Source organism: Penicilliopsis zonata, assembly GCF_001890105.1.
Source record: "Penicilliopsis zonata CBS 506.65 unplaced genomic scaffold ASPZOscaffold_1, whole genome shotgun sequence".
Taxonomy (NCBI): domain Eukaryota; kingdom Fungi; phylum Ascomycota; class Eurotiomycetes; order Eurotiales; family Aspergillaceae; genus Penicilliopsis; species Penicilliopsis zonata.
The window spans coordinates 1,690,535-1,714,170 of record NW_019208911.1 but is presented as its reverse complement, the minus strand read 5'-3'; the positions used below and the strand labels follow the sequence as shown (position 1 = coordinate 1,714,170).

Genomic DNA, 23,636 nt, shown 5'->3' with positions numbered 1-23,636 from the left:
GACGGTACACGTTAGAAACGAGATACTCTGTACTCTGAAGAAGCTCTATAAAGCTCACACGCGTCTGATAGACTGTACCTAATGTATCATCTACTCTGTTTCTCTTATCGATACTTATCGGTCCCTGGCGGGGCGGAGATTCCAGCCATGGACGCGGGTCCACGTGACCCACTAGCGCGCGGGAACGCGACTGGGCTTGGAGTGAGATCTTTTGAGCTCCCAAACCGCCGCGAACTTGCTGTAAGCGGAAGCTCTCCAGACCTCACTTCCACCTCGGCCGGTGTCATTTCACTGCGCGCCCCCGCTCCTCTCTCACTTCAACATCCCGCTCCAACTCTCAGTTCCTGTCTACGCATTCTATGGCTGGTAAGTTCTTCGCTTGTCCTCTAGTCCTCCCCGCTGCGTCGTTTTATTTCTCGCACTCTCGTCCCTCGTTTTCCTATCCTCCTTCCCCTCCAAACGCGTTTTCTCGTACTCTTCTCGCTTCTAGCGGCCCTCGATTTTTTTGTCCTCGTGAATCGCGCTTTTTCAAAAGCTTTTAGCTGCTTCAAGCAACTTGCTCAACTGTTTTTCATCTCTTGTCTCTCTCTACGAACTCTCTCTAATCTTCACGATGAACCAGAACCCTTTCGATAGTGCTCCTGGAGCCTTCGGTGCGAACCTCAATGACGAGCAGCCCGATCTTATGATAATTGACTCTCCCGATCTCCCTCCTGGAACTCCTATGGAAATTTGCCTTCCTGAACCTCAGACCGCCGCCTCATATTTTCCTGCCAATACAACCACTGGAACCAGTGCAGCTTCACAACTTCCCTTTCAGTCGCTGTCTCTTGGCCCGTCTTCCTTTGCTACTGCTGCTCCCACCACTGGCACACGTGCGCCTTACCACAACTTACCCTCCCAGCGGCCTCTGCCTCTCGCTGGTCCGGTTTTTTCTGAATCGGTGTTTTCTTTTGCTGCTCCTCCTACCACTACCGATCTCTCCTCTCGTATTCAGATCCCTCAGCCGGCGCTCCCCTCCGTTCGCGAAAACTTCCCGGTACTTCACGCCCGCTACGACGATTCGTTTGACCGTATCTATGGCTGGGACCCTTCTGCTCCCATGCCCGGTTACCCTGCGCTGACCGATCCTCAATCCTGCGGTCCCCTCCCTCGCCCGGCCAACCCTCATTCGCTTCTAGAGAACTCCCGCATCATGCACCCCGCCGAACGTCCCAAACCGATGGCGATTCCTTTGAATGGTCCCAAAGCGGACCCGCGCAAACGCACCTCCTCGTCTCTCGTGGGCATTCGCAAGACTTCCTTTTCTATCCTTCCTGGTAGCTCTATATTCCGTCGCAACAATCGTGCCTCCTCTCTCCAGAACGCCGTGACCAAGTCGCAGGTGTCATCCCGTATGGCGGAATTCTGTTCAGCGATCGCGGCTGCTCGTGAACAAGAAGTGCCGCAGTCGCCTTACTCGGCCGCCGTGAAGCGTAATCTGGAAGCCTTCCGGATTGGGTACCTGCCTTCTCGAAAGCAGGTCCCTTCCAAACCCTCCGCCTCTGCTTCTCTGATCGCTGAGAGCAAGCCTCGGCTCGACAAGCCCGACGGCCCTTCTCACAAGGTTCCTTCGCCGGACAAGGACTCAGATCTCATTGCATCTCTGCAGGCCGCCAACCTGCGGAGACTGCGTGAATCTGCAGAGAAACCGTCTGTTACCTCCAAGGTGTGCGACCAGGCCACCACCACCACCACCACCACCACCAGTGCGTCTCTCCAGGACGCCGAACGTTCGGATCCGCGATCTCCCCGAAGCCTTGGCGCACGTGACCTGGAGACGTCCGTGCCGCACCGGCTGGGATCCCCCGTCGCTTTTCCGGTCTCCGTCCCCGGCAACTCGTCTCCTCGCAAGAGATCGATCTTCGAGGCAGACGCAGACGCGCCAAAGGGTCGCTTCGACATGATCCGCGACGAGCATCTTGACGCCTATTCTGGGCTATCGTCAATGCCTGGCAGTTGGCCAGAGGCCCCAGAAAGCGTCCCTTCCGATGCACAGCCTGAGGCGGATGGACACGTTGGCCAGCCAGGTTTCTGGCACTGGTGCAAAAAATTCTTCGTCGGCCCTCGGGGTGTGGGCACCGCCTTCACGGGCGCTGCTCGCACCGCCGTCGAAGTCACCGGGTCGGTCAAGCGCCGTGTCCTCGCCTTTTTCGAACCGCGAGCCAGAGCGCAACCTCCCCAACCTACGGCGGCGGGGTCTCGGCCTCCCCACCGTCGTAGGTCGCGAGGGTCCACAGAAGGACAGCGAACTCGCGAGCGTCATCGCCGATCGTCTCGGGCTGGTCACGCCAGACCCCGATCGGACGCTCTGCCAGTCCCTGCTCCCTCCGTGCACACGCCTACGCTCGAAACTACCTCCCCCTCCCATCAGCTCCTTTCTCCTCTCTTTCCAGTCAACGTGCCGATCGATGCCGGTCTCTTGGCTCCGGCCGAGCAGATCAAGAGCAGACCTCGCAAGAAGCGCACGCACGTTTCGGACCATGACGACGCATTGCTGCACAAGCCACGTCGCCATGGGGGCGTGAAGCCCATGTCCACCCGTCGGACTCGCCCGAAGGGAGTCCGGCGCACCGAAGCGTCGTCCAAGAGGGTCCTCAAGGACAAGACCCTCCGAGAGGTCGAAGAGCTGGCGAATCTTCCGATTGAGCTCGCCCCGCACCTTCAAGGGGAGAAGAAGGTCGGCGCCGAAAAGACAGCGGAGATTCGCGATGAACTCAAGCAGGAACACGAGGAACCTGTTGACGTGCAGACCGTGGTTTCGGCTCCGTCTGAGCTTGCTTCCACTTCCCTGTGGTATCCTGGCCAAGCCCCAGAATTCCCTCTTGGCCCTGCCATGTCGGCTGTCAGTCTCTTCCGCCCAGGCGGCGATCGGATCCCCCCTGGTCGCATTGAATCCGTCTTCGCCCCCGCGTGGCGTAAGATGGAGGCCGCGCGCCTGAAGGAAGAAGCTCCGGTCTCGCGGCGGGTCATTCCCGAAGGGCCCGCAGTTCGCCCCTTGTCCCCAGCGTGGGAAGACCGAATCGCCCGCGCAGTGACTGGTCAAAACAGAAGCATCGCCAAGGCCCCGTCCGGGGCGCCTTTGATGAAGAAGGATCTGTTGACATGTTACACACCTCTCTCCTGGCTTAACGATGAAGTCATCAATGCGTACCTCGCTTACCTCGTTGAGTACCTCCGTCGCAACGCCGGCAACCTTGAGCCGGGCCAGAAACCGCTGTTCCACGCCTTCAACACGTTCTTTTTTGCCAACCTGCGTGACAAGGGTTACGAGTCGGTACGGCGCTGGGCGTCTCGTGCCAAGATCGGCGGCGAGGCCCTCTTGGAGGTCGACACGGTGTTCATCCCAGTCCACGACAGCCACCATTGGACGCTCATCGTGGTCAGACCAGCCGAGCGGACCATCGAAAACTTCGACTCCCTGGGAAGCCTCTCTTCTCGGCACGTGGGGTTGGTGAAAACCTGGCTCCGCGGGGAACTCGGGCCCCGGTATGTCGACGAGGACTGGGACATTCTGCCCTCCGTCTCCCCGCAGCAGGACAACGGTTGCGACTGCGGCGCCTTCCTCCTGTCGACGGCGAAAGCGGTTGCGGTCGGTGTTGAGCCCACGGCGTACGGGCCGTCCGACATCCCGACGCTCCGCAAGAAGATCGTCGCAGAGTTGATCAATGGTGGGCTGGTAGGCGAGTTCGTGCCTGATGGTTGTCTGTGAGAGAATGAGAGCCACCATTTGATTCTCGAAGGAACCGAGAGAATCTTCTGTTTATCTACGAGGTCTCTGTTCAAGCCTCCCGCAAGAGAGATGAACTGTATTCTGTTTCGCGCTGCGTCAGTCGCCCAGCACCGATCCCCTCCAGACCGGCGTACTGATGTTCGATTTCTGTCTTCTGATATTCATTTTTGTTTGATCGGCGTCGAGTTCGAAGAATGGGGCATGACACCGCATGGATGGAGTTATTGTTTTTTGTTTTTTTTTTTTTTTTTTTCTTTGTTTATGGCACTCGGGATAAATTACAGCGAGGGTGAAACGTCTATGATATGATTTTTCTGCATGGGGACGGTGCACAGGTTTTTTTCTTTCTTTCTCTTTTTTATCTGCGCTTGGCTGTCTGCCGTCGTGTTGTCTGTTGTGTTGTCATTGATACCCGTCTCAGTTGAAGCCTATGCTCCTGAGCAGTTTACGGAGTTTTCCTGGATCTTGCATTCCCATGGACAGAAGAGGACGACGAGAAGAAAAGACGACAAAAAGAAAGGAGATGGAAAGGCCCCCAGTGTACTACGCAAATTTCAGCGTATTTATTGCTACACTCATTAAAGATACGTACTCTCTCTTTCTCTATCTCGCCGCTCAGCTTTCAACATGTAGCCCACTGGACAAGGCTATGACTTGAACGCCGCACCCCGAGGACCCCCTCTCTTCCCTAAACCATCAATCTTACATGGATTGCGACACATTTTCCCCTTTGCCACGCTGCTGTTCTCTGCTGGACTCTCTTCTTGTCCATCGCGCCTTAAACCCACGGCGTGGAAGATAGATCCTCTTCCCGCGTGTTTCGGCGGCAAGGTTTGCCGATCGTCCGGGATATGGTCTTTCTGAGTAGATACGTTATATGCAAGTTCGATCCATTCGATGGCCATGTGCACGCTTGTTCCGTGGACCATATCCCCCGACCAGCTGCCTCCGTCACTCCACAGATTCAGTACCACCATGCTCGGCTTCTCGGGGACACGGTACGTCTTGGTGTCTTGAAGCTGCTCGTCAACGAACCAGCGGGAGGTCGTCTGCGTCCAGTCGAGTCGATGAGTCGCCCACGAAGTCCATGGCACGGGAACATCCATGATAGTACTGGCGCCAGGGATCATCGTGTCTGTGACGGGGTCATAGTCTGGCTGGTTTGCATAATGAACGCGACTATGTGGATCGGACGTCAGGATCTCGATGTCGGATTCACATTTGGAGGAATGATATGTGAAGATACCGGCACACACGCCGCCCGGCGGTGACGAGGCCTTTGGCACTGCTTGATTAGATGATGGACGGATGTTTCTTTGACTTGTGGCGGTAAGTACATTCCCCCTTTCGGAAGGGAGAATGCTTGACGGCTCATCATCAGACAGGATCTTGAAATGGACTCGGATACTGGCTCGGAACACGTTTTGCAGCCGACTCTCTATCTCTGCAGTGGAGGTAAAGTTCTCAAACCGAGTAGTGCGCAAGACGAGATAGGTTGAGTTGGGGTTATCACGACCGGGGCTGGGGTTTCGGGCAATGAAGACATTGTCGTTTGAGTGCACCATATGCACGGGGGCCAAGTCGGAGGGGTTCCTTTTCCATTTCTGGATCTTCCAATCTTCTGCGAATGGAGTCTCGGACAGAAGAATCGTTTTCCCCTTGAAGCCGTCCGCTGATCCGCCAATGGCATCGTCACCTTGGTCAGCTCTTGCTGGGAGCAGCCCGGACTCCTCGTTTGCCAGTTTCTGATCGAATGACACGGCCCGAAAATCCCAGAATTGGTAATTCTGAAAGTACCCTGGTTCCGGTCCTGACACGACATAACAATCGCACTCGGGTTGTACAGGTTGCACTGGTTTAGAGGGATACTTGGGGCGCCGAAACCGACATGCGTGAGAGCCTTGGAGGGCGATACCGGCGATAAAGCAGCACCGAGCGAGCAAGGATAGAAACTGAGGCTTCATTTTTCTCCTGTCTTAAAAGGTGATATAGGATCAAGTAGGTCATCAAGCGGTAATGATAACTGTTCGAGGCTGTACTAATAGGCGAAAGCAGGGTTCGCATATCGCAACGATTTGGAGATCTCTCGTCTCCATTCTTCCCGCGCTTTCCATATTCTTGGAAGTAGGTGTCTCCCCAAAAAGGAAGCGGCAATACTGGATGATAGGAAATGAAGCAGGAGCAGGAGGAAAATGGTTTATCTACCCAGTCTCGACGGCTGCTTGTTTCGATGTTGATGTTGAGGGAAACGCACCGGAGCAGGTTGGCTGGGCTGGTTCGCAGCGTGGAAGCATCTTGTCGTCCTCTTCATAGTCTTCATCTTCATAATGGAATACAGGGAACAATATAACCCTTGCCCTTGAGTTTGTAAAAGACTATGGAGATGAAACAGTATAAGATTACCTAAGATTGTCGAAAATGGATTTCTTTCCAGTATTTACATTACAGCAAACTGAATACAAATACAATTGAAACACAAGCAAGGCTGAAAAGGATCTGGTGCAGCTTTGGGCATCCACCAGCTTCCCATCGCCCGTGCCTTGTCTATTTCTGCTATCCAATGAAACATCCCCGGATGCGCTGGAGTTCAAAGGGCGGCGGGACAAAGGGAGGGCGATTGGCTGAGAGATGTCAGCTGGCTTGCAGGTAGGGCCCGCCAAGGATTGTGGCGTTTCCGTATGGTATTGTAATTGACAATACCGGTGCATCTGGAGGCATCTGGCCTTCTTTGCTTCCAAGTTGCAAAGGAGATTGGATTATTTCTATTGATTTTAAATCAAGAATAGCCTCATTAAACATTAGAAATCACCAGTATCGAGACACATCACATCCAAAGTGCTGTGTGGTGGCGTTGTAAGGCGACCGGGGGGTTTGCGTCAGTCGTGTCATGCTGCATTTGTTAGCGGTGTACGCCGCATTTCTGCCCTTTGTGTGGTAATACTCCGTTGTCCCCCGAAAAGCCTGCCCTACCCCCGAAAACCGTTCTGTCCCCTTCCCAGAGCCTTCCTACTGACTCTCCACCATCACCGTCGCCATGGACCTCATACGCGCATGAACAGTTGAACCCTATCGATTCTCATCAGCACAACCCGCCACATGCACCTTATACCGTACCGGAACCGATTTACTGCAAAATGACCACCACGCTTGAACGGAGTCTGTCCCGGACTTCGAGTCTGTCCATGTCCATGTCTAGCCCTCGTCTCTCAGTGAGGAGAGAAGTCACGCCGCCTGTTGCCTCTGATCCCGCCTTATCGCATATCTACGACCGCATCAACCTCCTTGACTCGCGTTTTCTCGAGCTCCGTTCGTCTGTCCTGACAAAGGATGGGTATGCCGACCGCCGGAACCGTGAAGACGACCACATTCGCCGCGAATTCGATGCCAATCGTGCCATCTCCACCCGGATCGACTTGAATGTTGTGGCTTTGAGGACGGATGTCGACCAGCTCAAGTCGGGAGTCTTTCAACTCAAGTCTAGCATCGGCCAGTCCGGAACAGAGACGGGTTTCCTGCGCAGTGACGTCGATCGGCTCCAAAAGAACGTCGATCAGGTCCATGAGGATATCGAGCAGCTGTCCACCGACGTTTGTGGGTGTCGTGTCGAAATAAGCAAGCTTCATGCTGCCATCAGTCAACTCCGTACCGATCTTCTCACCCTGCAGCATGAGACCTCTCGACACTTCAACAATGTTTTTAACCGTTTCTCGTTGATGGAATCTCGGATGAAGCACATGGAACGTGTCCGATTCAACTCGCTCGCCCACACCGTGCATGCTCCGATCACTCCTGTCCCCGTCGTCGAGGAAGACGGTGCTCTGCAATGGCCTGAATATTTCCCGCGCACCGTATGGCGCTTCTGGTGTCTTAAGAAGAGAAGTCGACGTAAGTTGCATTTGTGGTCGACGTGAAAGATAAATATCCTAACTAGTTGACAACACAGTTCATCGACTTGTTGAACTCGCAGAATTCTACCAACTTGGTGGATACCAATATTGGTGTCGAATGCATCAGGAAGATGGTCCGTTCGGCAGCGATACCGATTCCAGTGATTCCAGCGATCTTCCCTCCAATCTGAATCGGGCAGAAGCGGTCAGAATGTACCCAGAGGCTGCCCACCAGGCCCTTGCCGCAACCCTCGGCCTGGTTTACTATAAGATTCGGAATGAAGTGGGAGAAGCTCCCAATACTCATGTCCGACCTCCGAAACGGCCACAAGAAGAAGCCGTCTCTGTCTCGTCCAGTTCCAAACAGAAGCCTGTCAAAATGCCTCGCCGCCCTACCATGTCGCCTACGATGCTGCACAAGCTCATCACCGGTCCGTCCCTAGAGTCCAAGTCCCTGGCCTCTGAGGAATCGGACAAGCTTGGCTGGAATCCCCACTCCGATGCCTCGGATGATGCAATGAGCAAACTTCGAGGTATCGTTTCGGATGAGATTGGCACCCTGCTCCGTGCCTTGGAGCGGGGCCATCTCAAGCTAAAGCCCAGCCGCTCTGAACAAATGTCTCCGGTCGAGTCCAAAGCAAGCTTTTCCAATAAGAAACCTCCCGCAGAGGCTGCTCCGGAAGACGATGCTCGATCTGTTCCCGATACGGTTGCGACCGAACTCATCACCTTGCCCAGCGGCAAAGGTGAGCCTCAAACACCGGAAACCACCTCCGAGGTGGCAAGTCCTCCGCAGTTGTGAGATTACCCATGACATGACACTATACCCCGTCTCAGTTGACGGTAACGTATATTTTTACACTCAAGTCCTCGGTTGATGCATGTTCCAACCGATATGATATATAACATTTATTACGCGGCGTTGTGTTTTGGTTACTTCGTTGTCTTCATTTACCCAGATAAGATACCCATTTGATTATTGCATAGCAGGATTGGAATTTCAGCTCTAGGTCATATACAATCATACCTGAAATAAGTTTTGAATTGTGTCTTTAGTTCATTGTGCGGATATGATTACTATTGACTAGTACTTCTGACAGCTTCGCTATTCTTCCGATCGGATTGACTTCTCGTACACGACGGTCTCCCATCCATCTAAGATGCATCTCTTTCGCGTCGCCGAGGCTCCTGTACCGGATAAGTCAATTCGCAACGAAGCTTGCTATATACTCGTGACCGTAAAAGCCAGTCTGCATTATCTATCTGCGTGGTATTGACGGTAGATGAGGTTGATTAACCACTCCTTAATGATGTAAACGCGGATGCTTCCAGCAGAGACCAGACTAACCTGTTTTCTAAACAGGTAGTAATGATAATGTCCCCTCCATTTCAGACTGATTCATGACAGTGACTACCTACCGATCGGGTAACGTCGATCGAATAATGGCCTCCCGAGCACAATTGTACGTGTTTGCTATGATGGTAGATTTCAAACAACAGTCGGAGCATCCTCCCCCAAGTCTCTCTGAAGGACTTCCAAGACTTTCTCCTCATCCACGGTCTCCAGATCCACACCTGCATCCTCGGCCTCATTCTCGGATTTCTCAGGCACCGAGTCTGGATCTTCCTCGCCCGGTTTGTGTGCGTGTAGATATTCTTCTTCGAGTAGGAAGCGGGCCGGGTCCTCGCTTTCGGTACGTAATGTCTCAGGGGATTCGGATAATGCGTATATAGTAGGGAATTCAAGGACAGTCCTGTTGCGCAGGACAGTTGTGAAGATCTGGTGCGGTTGTAGGGGCACCAGGACGGGCTGTTTGGTTGAAGTTTGTGGTCGATGCAAGTAGAAGTAGACGTCCCGGTGAGAAATAGGCGGATGGGAAGCAGTAGATGTAGGAGGGGCCTCGGAAAGGCTGCCGTCGCATGTAGAATGAGTTTGATTTTCAACCGTCGTACTTTGGGCCGGTGCAGCTTCGGGGTTGGGTTCGGCTTGCGATTGTTCACTTGGTGGTTCTTCGTCTTTTGTCCCTTTTATTACAGGGTTGACACGAGCATACGCTTCGGCGATAGTACATCCTTCTAGGGAAGTGTTGAGCTTCTTCTCCCCTGTCGGAAAAACCCATTCGACGGTCCAATTCAGGCATTTTTGTCTGAAGTTCCGCAAAATCAGCTTTGTCATATAAAGAAATAGACACACCGAAAAAAAGAGAATTGGAAACCCACTTGGTAAACCACCTCGAGGCGTTCATTTTGCTTCTCGACATCCCCTTTGGCGCCCTCACCACGGTGACCCCAGCACTCTCCGCCCCCCGGAGGAAAGGGACCTCGCCCTTCGCGAGGCGCGGTTCATTTGTGCGCTTCCTCTTCCCACCTATTGTACCTTCTGCATGATCTTCTAGTGTTGGGATCCCCCGGTTCTCGACATCGCGCTCTGCCCGTTCAAGACGTCTTTCGATCCCCGTGATGAAGTTGAAATCGCGGTCAAACGCCGATTCGGTGGCGAGCTCGTTCCGACGAAGGTACGCTGCTGGATCACGTACACCGGAGCATTGAGACCAGAGCTTGTGTCTGCGAGAGCAGGCTAGCGAACAGGTCTGAGTCGAGCAACGAGGACAGCGGTATTTAGGCGTGTTGGTGTGGCTATTTCACTTCCGTCTTAGCAAGGAGATATAGATCTCTGTGGTGGTGGAATCTTACCAAATAGTGCAGAGTGAGCTAAGGACTGCGTCGGTTTCCGAACTTTCAGCCATTTCTGCTGCGAGAGAGGATGAAAATGTAGTAATCGCGTTGGCAAGAGGAGCTGTTCTGGGGAAAATATTGGAGGATCTTTTTATCGATAAGGGGAGTTGCTTATGCCTTAAAGGTAAGGCATACATAATATTCTATGGAGTACTTTTGACTATGTGACGGGTTCCATAGTTATAGGCCTCCATATGATGGATAAAATATTGTGATCTTTTAAGCTCGGGTTGTCAAACTGGTGCTTACAAGATCTTGATATACTATTACAGCACTATTTTTTAAAAATTTTATTGGATATAAGAATTTCTTAGTGACAACAAGCCAACGGCATGGGTTCGAGGACTGTATGACGGTGCAGCACATCTAGAGAAATATCACCTCGGTCGAAAGGATATGAACATGTCTATTACTTCTTCATTTCGATGCCTTGGGCCAGCTGCAGTACCAGTTGGACCATCGGTTGCTAGATGGAATTGGGTACAGAGTACCATAATCTGCGCCCACACGTGTTATTAGTGACGGTGTCCTTGATATGACATAATATAAGTAGTACTTCACGTACTAAGACTATTTAATAAATACTATACGTAATCAGAGCCAATAGTACCTAGGTAACTATATTCCTATACTATTCCTACGTTGTGCAGCAGACCAGATATGCTGAGTAAATAAAAATTAGTGTATGAAGCTAACTACATTAGGCTTAGAACATCAGGTGATGCTGCAAATAAAATGGATCATCCTGATTGGCAGCCTAGAGAGCATCCTTTTCTGTGACAGACTATTAGCTGAGCCAGATAGTAATAGCTAGGATCAGCTCTGAAAAGTCCTTTATATCGGTCGCCCGATTCATTCGCCACGGCCCGTATTTGTTGATTTTCAAGAACTTGTCGTTTTTGCAGGACCTTTTCAAGCCCAACAAATACTCCTCGTACTCGTCGTCACAGATGGCATGAAGAATGTACATCTCCTTGCCGTCGCCCGCAATCAAAACCAAACTGGGGTAAAAATTGGTACTTGAGATGATATTCTAGGGGTTTGCTATGACCACAAGGGAAAAGAGACTCACCCATTCTTGGGGAGGCCTTTGGGGGTAGGCGTCAGAAGAGCAGAGACAATCTCATACGTCTCCTGCCAGGAAACGTTTGGCTCATGCTCACATCGGTCCCTGGACTTGGCCTCAATAAGGACCTGTGTGTGGCCAGCCGAAGAAACCAGAAACCCGTCAACCTGGCAACTAAGGCTAGGTTTCCCTGCCTCAGCCCCCTTTCTAAACTTGGCCGTCAAGGTAGCCCGACGTGGAGACCAGTATGATTTGACAGCTGGGTGGCCGAAGCACACGGCAGTCAAAAATGAGAGGAGGGCCGAGTTGACGAGCTCTTCGTTCGGCCCGTCCAACGTCGGCTTCTTCGCATCTTTTTGGGCTCCTGTCTCCCTGTCAAGCAGTTTCACGAGATGGAACTGCTGGGTGTAAGGAACCCCAAACACCCCCATGTCCCGAGTGCCCGGGATTTCGCTATTTTTAATGGCTTCCAGATAGGCCTTGAAGGCCGCTTGTTCTTGCAGCCATTCTCGAGCCTCTGCAACTTGTTCTTCGATCTCGAGGTCCTTGACTGCTGAGTTTCAAAATGAGCCTACTCTATCTTTCTGGGAGTAGACCGGCCGTCTTTTCTCCATGACAACTCTCAGTTGCTGTGCTGTATCAGGAGGCCTTCTTAGACATTTGCTGCAACAGCGATAAACTCTCTAGCTATCTACACACTAGCCAATTAATATGCAATGAATATGGTAAGTAGAGCTTATTTAATCTATAATTTCAGCAGGTCTATATTATATCCAAGCAGAAAAATAATCTGCATAGGTGGAAACCATTCAGAGTACTACTATAAGACATCTAGATAGTATATACCACAAACATTCAGGGCTTGTTAAGGGAATTAATAGTGTTCAAGGACTAGGGTATATCAATCTCGAATATTCCATCATAAGATGATGAATCAACTTATTCAACAGGATGTTTTACAGTGTACAGTAAGTATTTCCTGCTTATTCTAATGGCCCGTTTAGGATATGACATGGATCAAAATACACGCTAAACCTTATATAGTATGACGGCGGGTGCTAGTCTACTACTAGGTACCTTATTGCTGTCGCCAACCCCATTAGGTTTAGCGTGTCATCACCTATGTAGTAGTCATCATTAACATTGTAATCAGAAAGAGTCTCTCCTTCCCTCTTCTTCCCTCTCGGAACTTCTTTGCATTTTCATCTTCCTCTATTATGGAGTCTTCCGGTCAGAACAAGCAACGTGCGCACTTGAGAGTCGTCTACGACCAGGCAGTGTCCACTCTTATCAAGACCCTGAATTCCCAGCCAAAGGAGGCATATTCCCAGGACGAGCTCACTCGTATGGGGGTATCGCTGGCTGAGTTTAACCCTGAAGATCCAAAGTTTCTCGACTCTAAGGCCAGTCTTTTTAAGCCTCTGTCCGTAGAGGAGCTGGCAAAGTACACCCTTGATGAATCTGAACTAGCCGGGCCAGATACTGAGACCTGTTACTTTGATTTTGATGGACTTTATGATCATCCAACAATTTCCAAGGACCCCCCTTATTCCTACATATTAGCAGAAAGAGCAGATCATATCTTCCAATATTTAAATATTCTCTACATTTTCATAAAGGCAAAGAAGGACGGTGATCTCATTTGGTTTAATGAGGAGTTTGGATGGTTAGATATCAGGTTTGCATAGAGTGATGGCTGTCTATCTATTAGATGTTTCTTATTCTAACAAACTTTTCTGATAGAGATGGAAATTCTTTTCTTAATGGTCCACAAGGGCTCCTGCTTGGCCTGCGCAAGAAGGTTCCACCATGGGATACATTATGTAAACGCGAGTGGCAGGATGATGCTGAAGACCCGACAACCCTTCGTCCACATATCATGCTCATCGTCTGCACTGGAGCAGAAACAAGTAATGATGAATTGCTCTATGGTGAGCTGGGGCCCATTGCCCAGACAATCCAAAACCGTCTTAATCAGACGGAGTTTGAGAACACCTCACTCTTCCCGGTATATCACCAGTCCAGTTTTTCTAGATTTTCAGATTGCTAATTAATAGGTGCTGGTCCTTTCACTGTTCGGGCCTCGCCACGGCCGTATCCTACAGGCCAAGTACAACAAGTCTGGTGTCTTGAAAGTCCACGCCTCGCCTATCTACAGCTTTCGGTTTAAGGCTACATCCCCGTTTGACCTCTTCCTTCGCTACCAGGCCTGTGAAGCGTGCCATGGCCCCGAATATGAGTTTGATAGTGATGAAGAGGATGTACCTATTCAGGCCTCCGCGTATGCCTCCCCAAGTCTCGGAGCTGATAAGGAAAATGCCCCCCCAAAGGAAGACGATGCTCCATCTCCCGAGCAGCTTTAGCTTGTATTGTCTGTGTTGACAAAATGTCTCTTAAGGCCCGATCCACGAAGAAGCCTCTCATTCCGTTTACGACCAAGACAGAGAGAATAACCATATATTCTAGTGTTATCATTGTCTGCAGACCACCGTTGACGGGTGGCCCTTCCACAAGCCTGCAAGTTGGATACGTACACAGCAATACACTCCACCAGCACTGGACACAACTTCTGTCTCCTCCTACGCGAAGTAAGGTTAACATGCTTTTGAAGTTTGCTTTGGGTTCGCCTCCTTCAGCTGTCGATCTGCTCATCCATGTTATTACAAGTCAATTAATAGCGTAGTAATTCCTCATTTTAAACAAGTTGAGTTTCTAGTTTAAAACGCTCAACATTCTACCAAATACGTACTGTATATCTAACTGATAACTAGTTACTATCTACCGTACTACATATTCTATACCGAGGGATGTCGTCCACATTGATCATGCAGGATCTCTGGTGATAAATGTCGAAATATTGATAAGCATAGGAAATATCTAGAATAATCTTCCAATGAAGGCTATTTCCAAAGCCTAAGAATGCACTGACTGCATGAGAGAATAATGTTGCAAGATTGCTGATAAATGATATCACTCCAGCAATCGGATTTATAATCAGCTCGCATTCGGCCATGAAAACACCAAAGTTAACTGTTTTCTATAAAAGAAGGAAGAGTTGCTTCTTACATACCCCCTTCGACGCTCCCCGATTATTCCTGACCTTCATCGTCGACCCGTATTCACAATGGCTACTAAAGCGTTTGCAATCATCGCCGGCGTAGGCCCCGGCACGGTATTTTTTTATCAACAAGCGGGGTAAATCTGGGATATCTATTCTAACTGCACATAGGGAGCATCGGTAGCAAGAAGATTCGCCAAATCATACTCGGTCGTGCTTCTTAGCCGAAATCCCGCCAACTTTGAACCCGTTGTCCAGGAGATCAACTCGAGCGGCGGGCATGCCGTCGGGATCAGTACCGATCTGTCCGACTCGACGAGTGTGAAGAATGCCTTTGAGAAGATTTCCCAGCAGTTTGCAGACTCGGCACTTGCAGCTGCGGTCTTCAATCCTGCCGGTGGTTTTGTGAAGAAGCCGTTCCTAGAGCTCACAGAGGAAGAGTTCGCCGGCGGGTTGGATGGCCAAGCGTACGTTACTATACCGACATATTCCCCCCCTCATGGCGACGTATAGATTAGCTGATTTGGAGGTTCTTGTTATAGGAAAGGTGGATTTAATCTGGCGAAGAATGCGTTGCCTCTTTTGCTACAGGCAAAAGGACTCGGCTACCCTCCTACTCTAATCTTCACCGGAGCAACTGCCAGCCTGAAAGGATCTGCAACCTTTGCAGCATTTGCATCTGGGAAATTTGCCCTGCGAGCGCTGGCGCAATCGTTGGCTCGAGAATTCGGGCCTCAGGGTGTCCATGTCTCTCATGTTATCATCGACGGGGTTATTGATATTCCTCGAACAAAGGGGTATCAGTTTGAGCATCCGGACGCAAAGCTCAGCCCAGAAGCGGTATTTAGTTTGTAGAGAAGGAAGAGAGGAAACAACTTGCTAACATATCTGACAGATTGCGGATCAATACTGGCACATACATACCCAACCACGGACTACATTCGCCTTTGAAATCGACTTGCGGCCCTATGTCGAGAAGTGGTAGAAGATTTGACGTTGAAGGGCAATTTATTTTCTTTCATGTTGCTATCCTGCATAAAAAGCACTCTTCTGGAGATAGTTCGAATGCCTTCGAGAAAGGTTCCATCTGCAGCAGAAACGGGTATATCTAGATGATAAGATGAGAGGATACGGTTGGTATTGCTGATGTACTTATATCCTGTTATGCTGAAGTAGATATTCCTATATACTATACCGGCGAACTTCCACAGGTCCTGTCTCAATCATCGATGTTATATGCGCAATCAAAGCTCATCTGTACCGTCGGCAGCCTCACTGTATCCCGCGATGTTCAGTCTCCGCTTGAGAGTTTCATTCTCCGCGCGGAGCCGTTCGATCTCCACCTCGTACTCTTCCATCGCTTCTTCACTTGCCGAGCTCAGTTCCTCAATGATCTTGAACACACGCCACAGACGCAGAACAACGACGATGGAGCCCAGCTCCTCAGCCACGCCGTGGAGAGAAACATCGATGATGAAAGCAACGAGAATCACCAGGGAATCGAAAATGTGGAACTTGGAGGCGAAGTAGCTGTGACGAGTTAGGCTATGAACGTTGTTGCAGGGATATAATGAGCAAAAAAAAAAAAAAAAAAAAACCAACCTCTTTCCAAAACTGAGAGCAGCAACGATCAATTCAAGCATGAAGAGAGACGAAAACACCAGGCTAATAATGTCAAGCACGTCCTGCGCCTCTCCCCAGCCCGGAGACACCTTGCTGTGGCCTTCCTTGAGCCCGCAGACATGCAGCTCGATCAGAAAATCCGCAAAGATACAAGCCACATCGACGGAGACCAGCAGTAGCACAAAGTAATGGCCCCATCGTGAAGAAAGCAGGTCGCGCATAGCGCTTCGCCAGCCCGCGACGCGCGACTGAGCACCCCGGCGAGAACGGAGAAACCCCGTCGCCCGTCGCTCGCCGAGGAGGGGATGCAACACAGATGTGTCTGAAGCCATGCTGATACTCTTCAGTATAAACCAAGATCTGTATCTCTCTATGCTATATGAAGTACTCCGTGTAAGCGTAAGGAGTGGTGTTTGTTGCCGCTAAGCACTGCGGGGGGGGATCGATCGCTTTATCTAGTGCTTCCCAGCCTTCTCCTCTTCTCCTGCATCCATTGTGGTTCGCCCAGCGGCAGCATATTCTGCTCGATCGAAACTCTGATTTCAAAAGAAAGGAAAAATTGAATCCAAATGATAGGATGGGCTGTCGGTGAGCATGCAGCAGAGTACGTATGCCCCCCTCCCCTCCCAAAGAGGCAGGCCTCTGGCTCCCAAAGCAGGTGACCTCGGCGGAGATCGCTTCCGATGACTCAGCAGGCCTACGTCAGTGTGGCGGCCTCAGGCACCATATGTATCGCATCACCTCTCCAACTTTCGCCGTGTCCCGCACCGTCGAGTTCAGTTGAATCATCAACAATCACGGCGCCAGCTCACTCAAAATGTCTCTTAACGATGACCAGAACCCACCTCCGTACTATGATCCAGCTAACTCCTCTGAGACGCGAGATAAAGAGGCCCTGCAGCGCCTGTACGGCCTGACGTTGCGCCCGGAGCTCGTCGTCAAGCCCGACCCGATCACGATGTACCTGGGGTTTGGCGGCCATCGGCTGTGGTCGAGCATCTTCATTGCCTCATTGAACAACCGGATGACGAACATTTCGACTATTGTCCAGCGCCCCGTGTCGCAGGAGGAGTTGGACGCCGTCACGGAACATGTCAGTCGGTCGGTGTATGGGCAGCGGATCGGACTGCCCCTCGGGCTGGCTATGGGCTCTCTGCACACGTACGCCAATCTGGCGGCGCTCAAGCAGACGGGGGCCAAGTGGCCCTCGTTCTCGGGGGTGATGTCATTTGCAAACATGCGCCTGCGCACGGAGCCGCGCACATTGCTATTCAGCTACGGTTTCAGGCTGCTCTTCTGGACGACAGTTGGGTGGACGGGTACCGGTGCTTACGCAACGCTGCGCGAGACGCAGGCAACGATTGTCGATCCGCGGATGAGAGGGTTTGTCGACGAGCTTAGACACATGAAGCCCGAGGAGCTTCGCCGACGCAAATTGGAGGCTGCCCAGAATCGGACGCGCCGCGCGCGCCAGCCCAGTGACGTACAGGAGGAGGACCACACCCACGGCGTGTTGGCTGAGAGCCACGAGGAACACAACAACAGAGACTACTCCTATCCTTACTCCGCCGACACCGATGACAAGGTCTCATCTCGTCCGTCGCCAGACCAGCCTCGTTCCATGCCTGACCGAAGCAACACCCGCCTCTGGGGTAACGAGGCCACCGCGCCAGCCCCATCGCTGTCCTCCTCCTCCTCCCGCGACGCGATGGATTTCTTCGACGACGCAAGCCCTACAAACCCAGAGTACAGAGACGATGGTCCCGGTACCTCCTACGGGGGTAGTGCCTGGGACCGAATCCGCCAGCAGAACATGGCAACGTCTGGCCGAGCTGAACATTTCCGATCGCCTCAAGACTGGCAGCAACAAGAGCCGCAGCAGCCTGAGAGCCCGCGGGATAAGCAACGCGAACGCGAACAGGCCCAGGCGGATTTCGACCGGGTGCTCGAGGCAGAGAGGAACATCGGTGACCCATCGGGCAGAGGGGGGTCAAATAGAGGCTGGGGGAGCTAAAAAAAATTGGCACCGATTCATTGGAGAGAAAAAATTCAACATCTATCCAGTGTATCCAATGTATCCATTCAATGTATCAATAGTACTGCAATATATCAGCTGGTATGGGGCACTTTTCCACCAACTCTCTGTAATACAGTCTTCTACCAAGATTTACATTTAAGCAAGTTTGTATCGATCAAGTCTCAATCCAGTTATTAGAACAGTTCATTCTGATATTAAATACATGCATTCCCCCGAGCGGCCCTCAAAAAAGAAAGAAGAAAGAAACATAAGCGTAAAGACAACCCGAATAGTAAGTTAGACATTCAAGAGAAAAAAAAGTGTCAAAACTGAAAACAGGACGCGGTCGATTCTCGACCAACTCTGCAATAATTATCTTCACAATTACTGTACCTAGTTAGTAAATATGAACCATGCCACTGAAGTGAATACCACTTACCGAAATCTCGGCCATCATATCCTCGCCACCAGCTGCAGGCTGGGCGGCCGCTCCGGTGGTAGGCGCAGCACTCTCGGCGGCACCGGTGTTCTCATTGGCAAAGTAATCAACCATCTCGGCGTCTAGCTCCTCCGCGGTCTTGGGCTTGGGGCGATTGGGGTTACGGGCACGACGGCCACGAGCCGGGCGTCCCTTACCGGCACTGGCAGCCTTTGTGGCAGTGGCTGGCTTAGGTTGAGACTTGGATTGGCTATTTCAGATTAGTGGCAAGAACATTTTCAACACTATACGAAGAAAGAGAGCTTACACAACACGCTCCGTAAGTGGCTTGGGGGCGGGAACCGCGGGCGCATGAGAAGCGTCGACAACAACCTCAATCTGGAAAGGGAGTCAGTTACACTCCCTGAATCAGGGAAATTAGATAGTTTTATACCTTCATCGGGCGGTTGTCAACAAGAAGTCCGTTGAGCTCCTTGGCAGCTTTGGCGGCGGTGTCCGGTTTGCTGAAAACGATCGAGGCAATTCCCCGGCTTGTGCCGTTCTGGTTGTAAGTAAGCATAACCCGCTTGACGGGACCAGCAGACTTGGCGAAGTATTCCTATGACGGACGCGACGATGATCAGTAAACTTGGCAGGCAAACTCATTGTATGTCAACCCGAAAGAAGAAAGACAGTCGCGGCAAGAGAGACGAGATAGTGTGCACGGTTCAATCGATGGTTCAAGAGCATCAGCGAGCACACAGACGGTAGCGAGTAGACACCACACCCAGCCCTCGTTATCACGACACCATGGCCCCCCAGATTCCACGACTAGGCCCAAATTTTTCCGACGCAGCTGACAGGGTCAATGTCCTCAAAATGTCGTGAAATATATTTCCCTCAATTGATGCCGACAACCTTCTTAACTGTCGCACACTCGTCTTGATTGAATCATCCAACTAAGGATGTTGAAGAATACCAGCTGGTTTTTCACAGCTTACGATTGGTGACCACCCAACACCATTCTTCAAGTCCCATCGCAAAAAAGATGCGACAGGGCACGTGCTGGGTCCTTGACTCATATGAAATGGCTCAGAGGAGCATTCCACAGCGCCAGGCCGCCAAGGAGGATACTTGAAATTTCCATCCTAGTAGCGATATTTCCCGGCACGTTGACAAGACATTGCATGCGACCGAAAAGGAAGGAAAAGGAACAGCCACTAAAAGAAAGTGGGTTCACTGCTGGTCCACTGATGCGCTCGCTGATGCCCTCTTTGAATTTCATTTGCGGAAACGATCAAGGCTCGATCAAGGAGACCGAAAAGAAAAATCCGGATGGCAAATTCCGCCACCCTCTGCACAGTCCGCAGCATGATCTTTGGCAAAACTGGATTTCGCTCAGAGGAGCGATTCCACTAGAAAGATACACGCATAGTGCAAGACTAGCGACAGCGCTCAACCCCGCTCACTTCATGTATTGCCAGCATATTACCGCAGCAGAAGGAGATATCGAGGGAGCATGCTGTCTGTGCAGGAAGAGAAACAACGAACGACCCACGTGTGCAGGAGGAACGACGTGGGCGGGCCGAAAGGCGAGTAGAAACCACGTGCGCCGCGAAGGTCTCAAAAACAGACACGGCGATGGAAACCCAAGGCGAAGGCCTCTCGATCAACATACCTTGATATTGGCCTCATTCACGTCGGAAGGCTAGAGAGAAAGATTAGTTTCTGCTGGCCCTCGATCGACGCCAAGAACAAGATAATGCAACTTACAAGACCGCTCACGATGATTTTGCTCTCAGTAGAAACAGCCGAGACGCCGGCTTGAGCGCCCTTTCCACCGGGTTTGGCAGCTCTGGTGGTCTTCTTGACACCGCCGACAGGGACGGCAGCCGCGGGGGCTTTGGTGGTTGAAGGGCGGCGACCGCCACGGCGAGCGCGCTGGCGACGGCCCTTGAGGAGCTCGTCGAGAGGCTTGTCCAGCTTGGAAGACATGTTGATTTGGATGAAGGAGACAGAGGAAACGGGTCGATATGATAAATTCTGGTGGTCCGGTGGTTCGGAGACGCGCTTGTCAGCAGCGTTTGCAGTCAGTCAGCGCCTGGGAGGTTTTCGGCCTGGCAGACGCGTTTCGTCGGAGGTATCAATATCGAAAAGCAGAAGCCGCAATGGAAAATAATACCCTGCTTAGAAGAGGAAATAGCAGACTCAGAGATAGTAGCAGATACGATGAGGAGGGGTGGTGATGAAGTGGGAGGATGCGTCAGATAGGGAGAGCGCGAGTTTGGAAGGGGAAAGCGATCTTTTGACGGGACACTTCGGAGTCTCACCTCACAGCCCAACACTAGGCTGCATCAGGACACCAACTTATCTGGGCCAATCAGCAACCAGTACCCAGTGAATGTCTTCTTGATAGGTACGTAGAATAGGACAGAATGGCTTATTATTGAGTATTTGTTTACAAGAACTATAAAAGAATAGAGGCTATTGTTTAAACAATGGAAACCATGGTTTACAAATAAAGTGAATCCCATTGAGAAAACCTCTGCTAATGCTATTGAATATAAAGGCAAAAAAATATCATCATCCACAGGCCCCGCCTGAGTAAAAGCATGCTCCGAGTTCGCCATGTGTAACTCCAATATAGGGGGAAAAAGCCTCTCCAAAGGGGTAAGTCCGGTTAGATGGTAGGCTCAGCTTTTCAGAGCCTCCAGACGACCACGCATCTGCTTAAGTGTTGCCTCTTGGTCCTCAAACTCCTCTTCGGCCATGGGTTCTTCTTCGAGCGGCTTCTCTGGCTTGACAGCCTCCACCTGGGATAGTTTCCCACGGAGAATATCCTGCAAGACCTTGTCTACCTCGGCGTCGACCTCTTCTTCCTCGTCTTCCAGAATCTCGTTGTCTGGGATCGCGTCGCTGACCATCTCCTCGATGATCCCCGCCCGCACTAGTTCCATCGAGAGCTGGTGCATGGTTGCCGACAGTTCTGGTAGCCGGACCAGTGTGTTCACATCCTTCATGATCCCTGTCGATTTCTTCAGACTCCCTTGGATCTTGCGTACCGAAAAGGCCTCATTGACCTGCATCTGGACACTCTGCAGCTGTGCGCGGCTTGTGTTCAAACGGGAGGACTGCTTGCGAATGCGAACTAGCTCGCGTGCAAACGTTCGGGTTTCAGCGTTGGCCTGTTTGGCCTGCGAGGGGTTGCGCTCCGCCCGCCGTGAAGCGTTGATGATCAACTGTCGTGTCTTACTGTCCAGTGTTTTCAACTGGGATATATCTCGGTCCAATTGACGGGTATTGGCGCGAATCAAGGCATTGCACTTCCTCATCTAAAACACCATCAGAAAAGGACCAGTCAGCCAGGGGTAAAACAGCAAGATTGTTATGGCAGAACCATACCTGTGTCTGAGGGTCCGGGCCAAAAAAAACGGCTCGAAGAGACTCCATGACGGCTGTTTCTTCAAAGTAGTAGATAGTATCTGGTTTCGTATCTCGTCTATCCAAATGTAGAATTTTACTGCGTATAATACCGTCGTAGCTTGTGATTGGGACTGGCGACTGTGATCAAAAGGTAAAAGTTCACTGTCCTCGCATGACTCCCGGTGGTGTACAACAAATTGCGACGAAAACAATGCTCCTGAAACTGATAGCCCCTCTTCAAAATATGAAGTATCAGAAAAGAATACACAGTAGCTCAGAACCCACGGAGACTGCAAGGTTATCTGGTGGTGGAGAGGCGCTTATCCATGTGCTGCAAGCCCAGCCAGGAAGTGAGTGGTATGAGGGGTGACGTCGGATCGTCTCTGCCTCAGGCCGTAAACAAACCGCAAACAGAGCAAACAGAAGCCTTAACCTTCCAGTACTTTCTAGCACGAGGGCCAGTCGCTTACTACTCGTTACGACTTTATTGCAGCTCAGCCTTGCAAGCTCCATCACTCCTCTACACAGTTTGCTTTTCTTGATATCGCCGTCGCTATCTCGTGGTTCCAGACTGTAATATTTCAGTTCTCGCCTACCGGAATTTGATTATACTACTCCCAGACATCCACAATGACTGATACTCAGCTCACCCCCGAGGGTATGTTTGGCTGCGTCCCTCCTTCCCCGCACCGTGGGCTTTGATGCGTTTGAGCTAGACCTTTGGGCAACGAGACGTCCAAAGCGTTGATCCTTGCGATACTCCACCTCGCTGTTTGAATTTGTTCGCATGTTGGCGAATCTCAATCGATCGACATCGGTCGGTTTTGAAGGTTACCAGGTAACATGAGTCGCTGACGCGCCGAATATAGTAACATGGGCCCAGCGCTCCTCCACCACCGATGCCGCCCGCAACTACCTCTACGTCAACCTGAACACACCGGATGTCCCCAAGAGCTCTGCTGACCTCTCCATCACATCGTCAAATGTGACGTTCACCGGGACAACCACCAAGTCTGTCAAGTACCACGTCTCGCTCGACCTGTTCGACGAGATCGATCCCGAGAACAGCAAGGTGAACCACACTGACCGGGGGGTTGAACTGATTCTGCGCAAGAAGGAGCTCAAGGAGGAATACTGGCCTCGTCTGCTGAAGACTGCCAAGAAGGCTCACTTCATCAAGACGGACTTCGACAAGGTACGGTGTTTGTAGCAAAAAAAAAAAAAAAAAAAAAACAATTAGCCGGTATGCTGACTCCACTAGTGGGTTGATGAGGATGAGCAGGATGAGGCTGTTGAGGATGACTACGCAAACAACTTCGGCGGATTCGGCGGTGAGGAGGGTGGTCTCGGTAACATCGACTTCTCCAAGCTGGGAGGCTTTGACGGTGCCCCCGGGCTTGGCGCCGAGGGTGGTGAGGAAGAAGATGTGAGATAATCTCTTTTTTTCTTGTTCTCATTGTGTCAGATTACTGACAGAGTCTCTAGGACGAGGATATGCCCGAGTTGGAGTCGGCTGAAGACAGCCCCCAGGGATCGAAGAAGATCGAGGAGGTCGCCTAGATTGACGGTGTGAACAAAACATGAACAAGGAAGCGATCCGGCTACCGCAGGTGTCGCCAATATTTCAGTGCACTGG

General features: G+C 51.3%; 14 protein-coding genes across 14 annotated transcripts; 8 read left to right on the top strand and 6 right to left on the bottom strand.

The window, feature by feature from the left end:
- Positions 1-289: 289 nt before the first annotated feature.
- ASPZODRAFT_320103 (hypothetical protein) lies at positions 290-2,615 on the top strand. Its single transcript, XM_022728230.1, has 3 exons — positions 290-366; positions 623-2,294; positions 2,348-2,615. Exons 2-3 carry the CDS (start codon positions 686-688, stop codon positions 2,524-2,526), a joined length of 1,788 nt encoding a protein of 595 aa, XP_022585626.1. The 5' UTR covers positions 290-366; positions 623-685; the 3' UTR covers positions 2,527-2,615.
- Positions 2,616-3,124: 509 nt separating this feature from the next.
- Positions 3,125-3,751, top strand: ASPZODRAFT_54635 (hypothetical protein; the record flags this gene model as incomplete). Its single annotated transcript, XM_022728478.1, has 1 exon — positions 3,125-3,751. The coding sequence occupies one exon, from the start codon at positions 3,125-3,127 to the stop codon at positions 3,749-3,751; it is 627 nt and encodes a 208-aa protein (XP_022585625.1).
- A 304-nt stretch (positions 3,752-4,055) lies between these two features.
- On the bottom strand, positions 4,056-6,085 carry ASPZODRAFT_127128 (hypothetical protein). The gene has a single exon (XM_022721662.1). The coding sequence runs from the start codon at positions 5,734-5,736 to the stop codon at positions 4,420-4,422; it is 1,317 nt and encodes a 438-aa protein (XP_022585624.1). The 5' UTR covers positions 5,737-6,085; the 3' UTR covers positions 4,056-4,419.
- Positions 6,086-6,798: 713 nt separating this feature from the next.
- ASPZODRAFT_127126 (hypothetical protein) lies at positions 6,799-8,942 on the top strand. Its single transcript, XM_022721661.1, has 2 exons — positions 6,799-7,657; positions 7,716-8,942. Exons 1-2 carry the CDS (start codon positions 6,907-6,909, stop codon positions 8,459-8,461), a joined length of 1,497 nt encoding a protein of 498 aa, XP_022585623.1. The 5' UTR covers positions 6,799-6,906; the 3' UTR covers positions 8,462-8,942.
- Positions 8,861-10,411, bottom strand: ASPZODRAFT_127125 (hypothetical protein). The gene is made up of 4 exons (XM_022721660.1): positions 10,354-10,411; positions 9,880-10,296; positions 9,021-9,806; positions 8,861-8,945 (listed from the first exon to the last, which is right to left on the bottom strand). Exons 1-3 carry the CDS (start codon positions 10,404-10,406, stop codon positions 9,149-9,151), a joined length of 1,128 nt encoding a protein of 375 aa, XP_022585622.1. The 5' UTR covers positions 10,407-10,411; the 3' UTR covers positions 8,861-8,945; positions 9,021-9,148.
- Positions 10,412-11,249: 838 nt separating this feature from the next.
- On the bottom strand, positions 11,250-12,213 carry ASPZODRAFT_127124 (hypothetical protein). The gene has a single exon (XM_022721659.1). It carries the CDS (start codon positions 11,890-11,892, stop codon positions 11,464-11,466), a length of 429 nt encoding a protein of 142 aa, XP_022585621.1. The 5' UTR covers positions 11,893-12,213; the 3' UTR covers positions 11,250-11,463.
- Positions 12,214-12,656: 443 nt separating this feature from the next.
- ASPZODRAFT_21611 (hypothetical protein) lies at positions 12,657-14,144 on the top strand. Its single transcript, XM_022727862.1, has 3 exons — positions 12,657-13,139; positions 13,205-13,469; positions 13,519-14,144. Exons 1-3 carry the CDS (start codon positions 12,679-12,681, stop codon positions 13,822-13,824), a joined length of 1,032 nt encoding a protein of 343 aa, XP_022585620.1. The 5' UTR covers positions 12,657-12,678; the 3' UTR covers positions 13,825-14,144.
- Positions 14,145-14,515: 371 nt separating this feature from the next.
- ASPZODRAFT_319294 (hypothetical protein) lies at positions 14,516-15,634 on the top strand. Its single transcript, XM_022728227.1, has 4 exons — positions 14,516-14,633; positions 14,691-14,986; positions 15,062-15,359; positions 15,415-15,634. Exons 1-4 carry the CDS (start codon positions 14,586-14,588, stop codon positions 15,502-15,504), a joined length of 732 nt encoding a protein of 243 aa, XP_022585619.1. The 5' UTR covers positions 14,516-14,585; the 3' UTR covers positions 15,505-15,634.
- A 129-nt stretch (positions 15,635-15,763) lies between these two features.
- ASPZODRAFT_55138 (hypothetical protein) lies at positions 15,764-16,474 on the bottom strand (the record flags this gene model as incomplete). Its single annotated transcript, XM_022728519.1, has 2 exons — positions 15,764-16,049; positions 16,122-16,474. 2 exons carry the CDS (start codon positions 16,472-16,474, stop codon positions 15,764-15,766), a joined length of 639 nt encoding a protein of 212 aa, XP_022585618.1.
- A 185-nt stretch (positions 16,475-16,659) lies between these two features.
- Positions 16,660-18,361, top strand: ASPZODRAFT_319611 (hypothetical protein). The gene is made up of 2 exons (XM_022728229.1): positions 16,660-16,746; positions 16,863-18,361. The coding sequence occupies exon 2, from the start codon at positions 16,960-16,962 to the stop codon at positions 18,154-18,156; it is 1,197 nt and encodes a 398-aa protein (XP_022585617.1). The 5' UTR covers positions 16,660-16,746; positions 16,863-16,959; the 3' UTR covers positions 18,157-18,361.
- Positions 18,350-19,408, bottom strand: ASPZODRAFT_319552 (hypothetical protein). The gene is made up of 4 exons (XM_022728228.1): positions 19,032-19,408; positions 18,906-18,976; positions 18,599-18,848; positions 18,350-18,546 (listed from the first exon to the last, which is right to left on the bottom strand). The coding sequence occupies exons 1-4, from the start codon at positions 19,155-19,157 to the stop codon at positions 18,544-18,546; spliced, it is 450 nt and encodes a 149-aa protein (XP_022585616.1). The 5' UTR covers positions 19,158-19,408; the 3' UTR covers positions 18,350-18,543.
- On the top strand, positions 19,409-20,478 carry ASPZODRAFT_319185 (hypothetical protein). The gene has a single exon (XM_022728226.1). The coding sequence runs from the start codon at positions 19,660-19,662 to the stop codon at positions 20,287-20,289; it is 630 nt and encodes a 209-aa protein (XP_022585615.1). The 5' UTR covers positions 19,409-19,659; the 3' UTR covers positions 20,290-20,478.
- A 792-nt stretch (positions 20,479-21,270) lies between these two features.
- On the bottom strand, positions 21,271-21,909 carry ASPZODRAFT_127117 (hypothetical protein; the record flags this gene model as incomplete). Its single annotated transcript, XM_022721657.1, has 1 exon — positions 21,271-21,909. The coding sequence occupies one exon, from the start codon at positions 21,907-21,909 to the stop codon at positions 21,271-21,273; it is 639 nt and encodes a 212-aa protein (XP_022585614.1).
- A 630-nt stretch (positions 21,910-22,539) lies between these two features.
- ASPZODRAFT_127116 (hypothetical protein) lies at positions 22,540-23,579 on the top strand. Its single transcript, XM_022721656.1, has 4 exons — positions 22,540-22,658; positions 22,870-23,195; positions 23,262-23,426; positions 23,486-23,579. The coding sequence occupies exons 1-4, from the start codon at positions 22,631-22,633 to the stop codon at positions 23,558-23,560; spliced, it is 594 nt and encodes a 197-aa protein (XP_022585613.1). The 5' UTR covers positions 22,540-22,630; the 3' UTR covers positions 23,561-23,579.
- Positions 23,580-23,636: the final 57 nt, after the last annotated feature.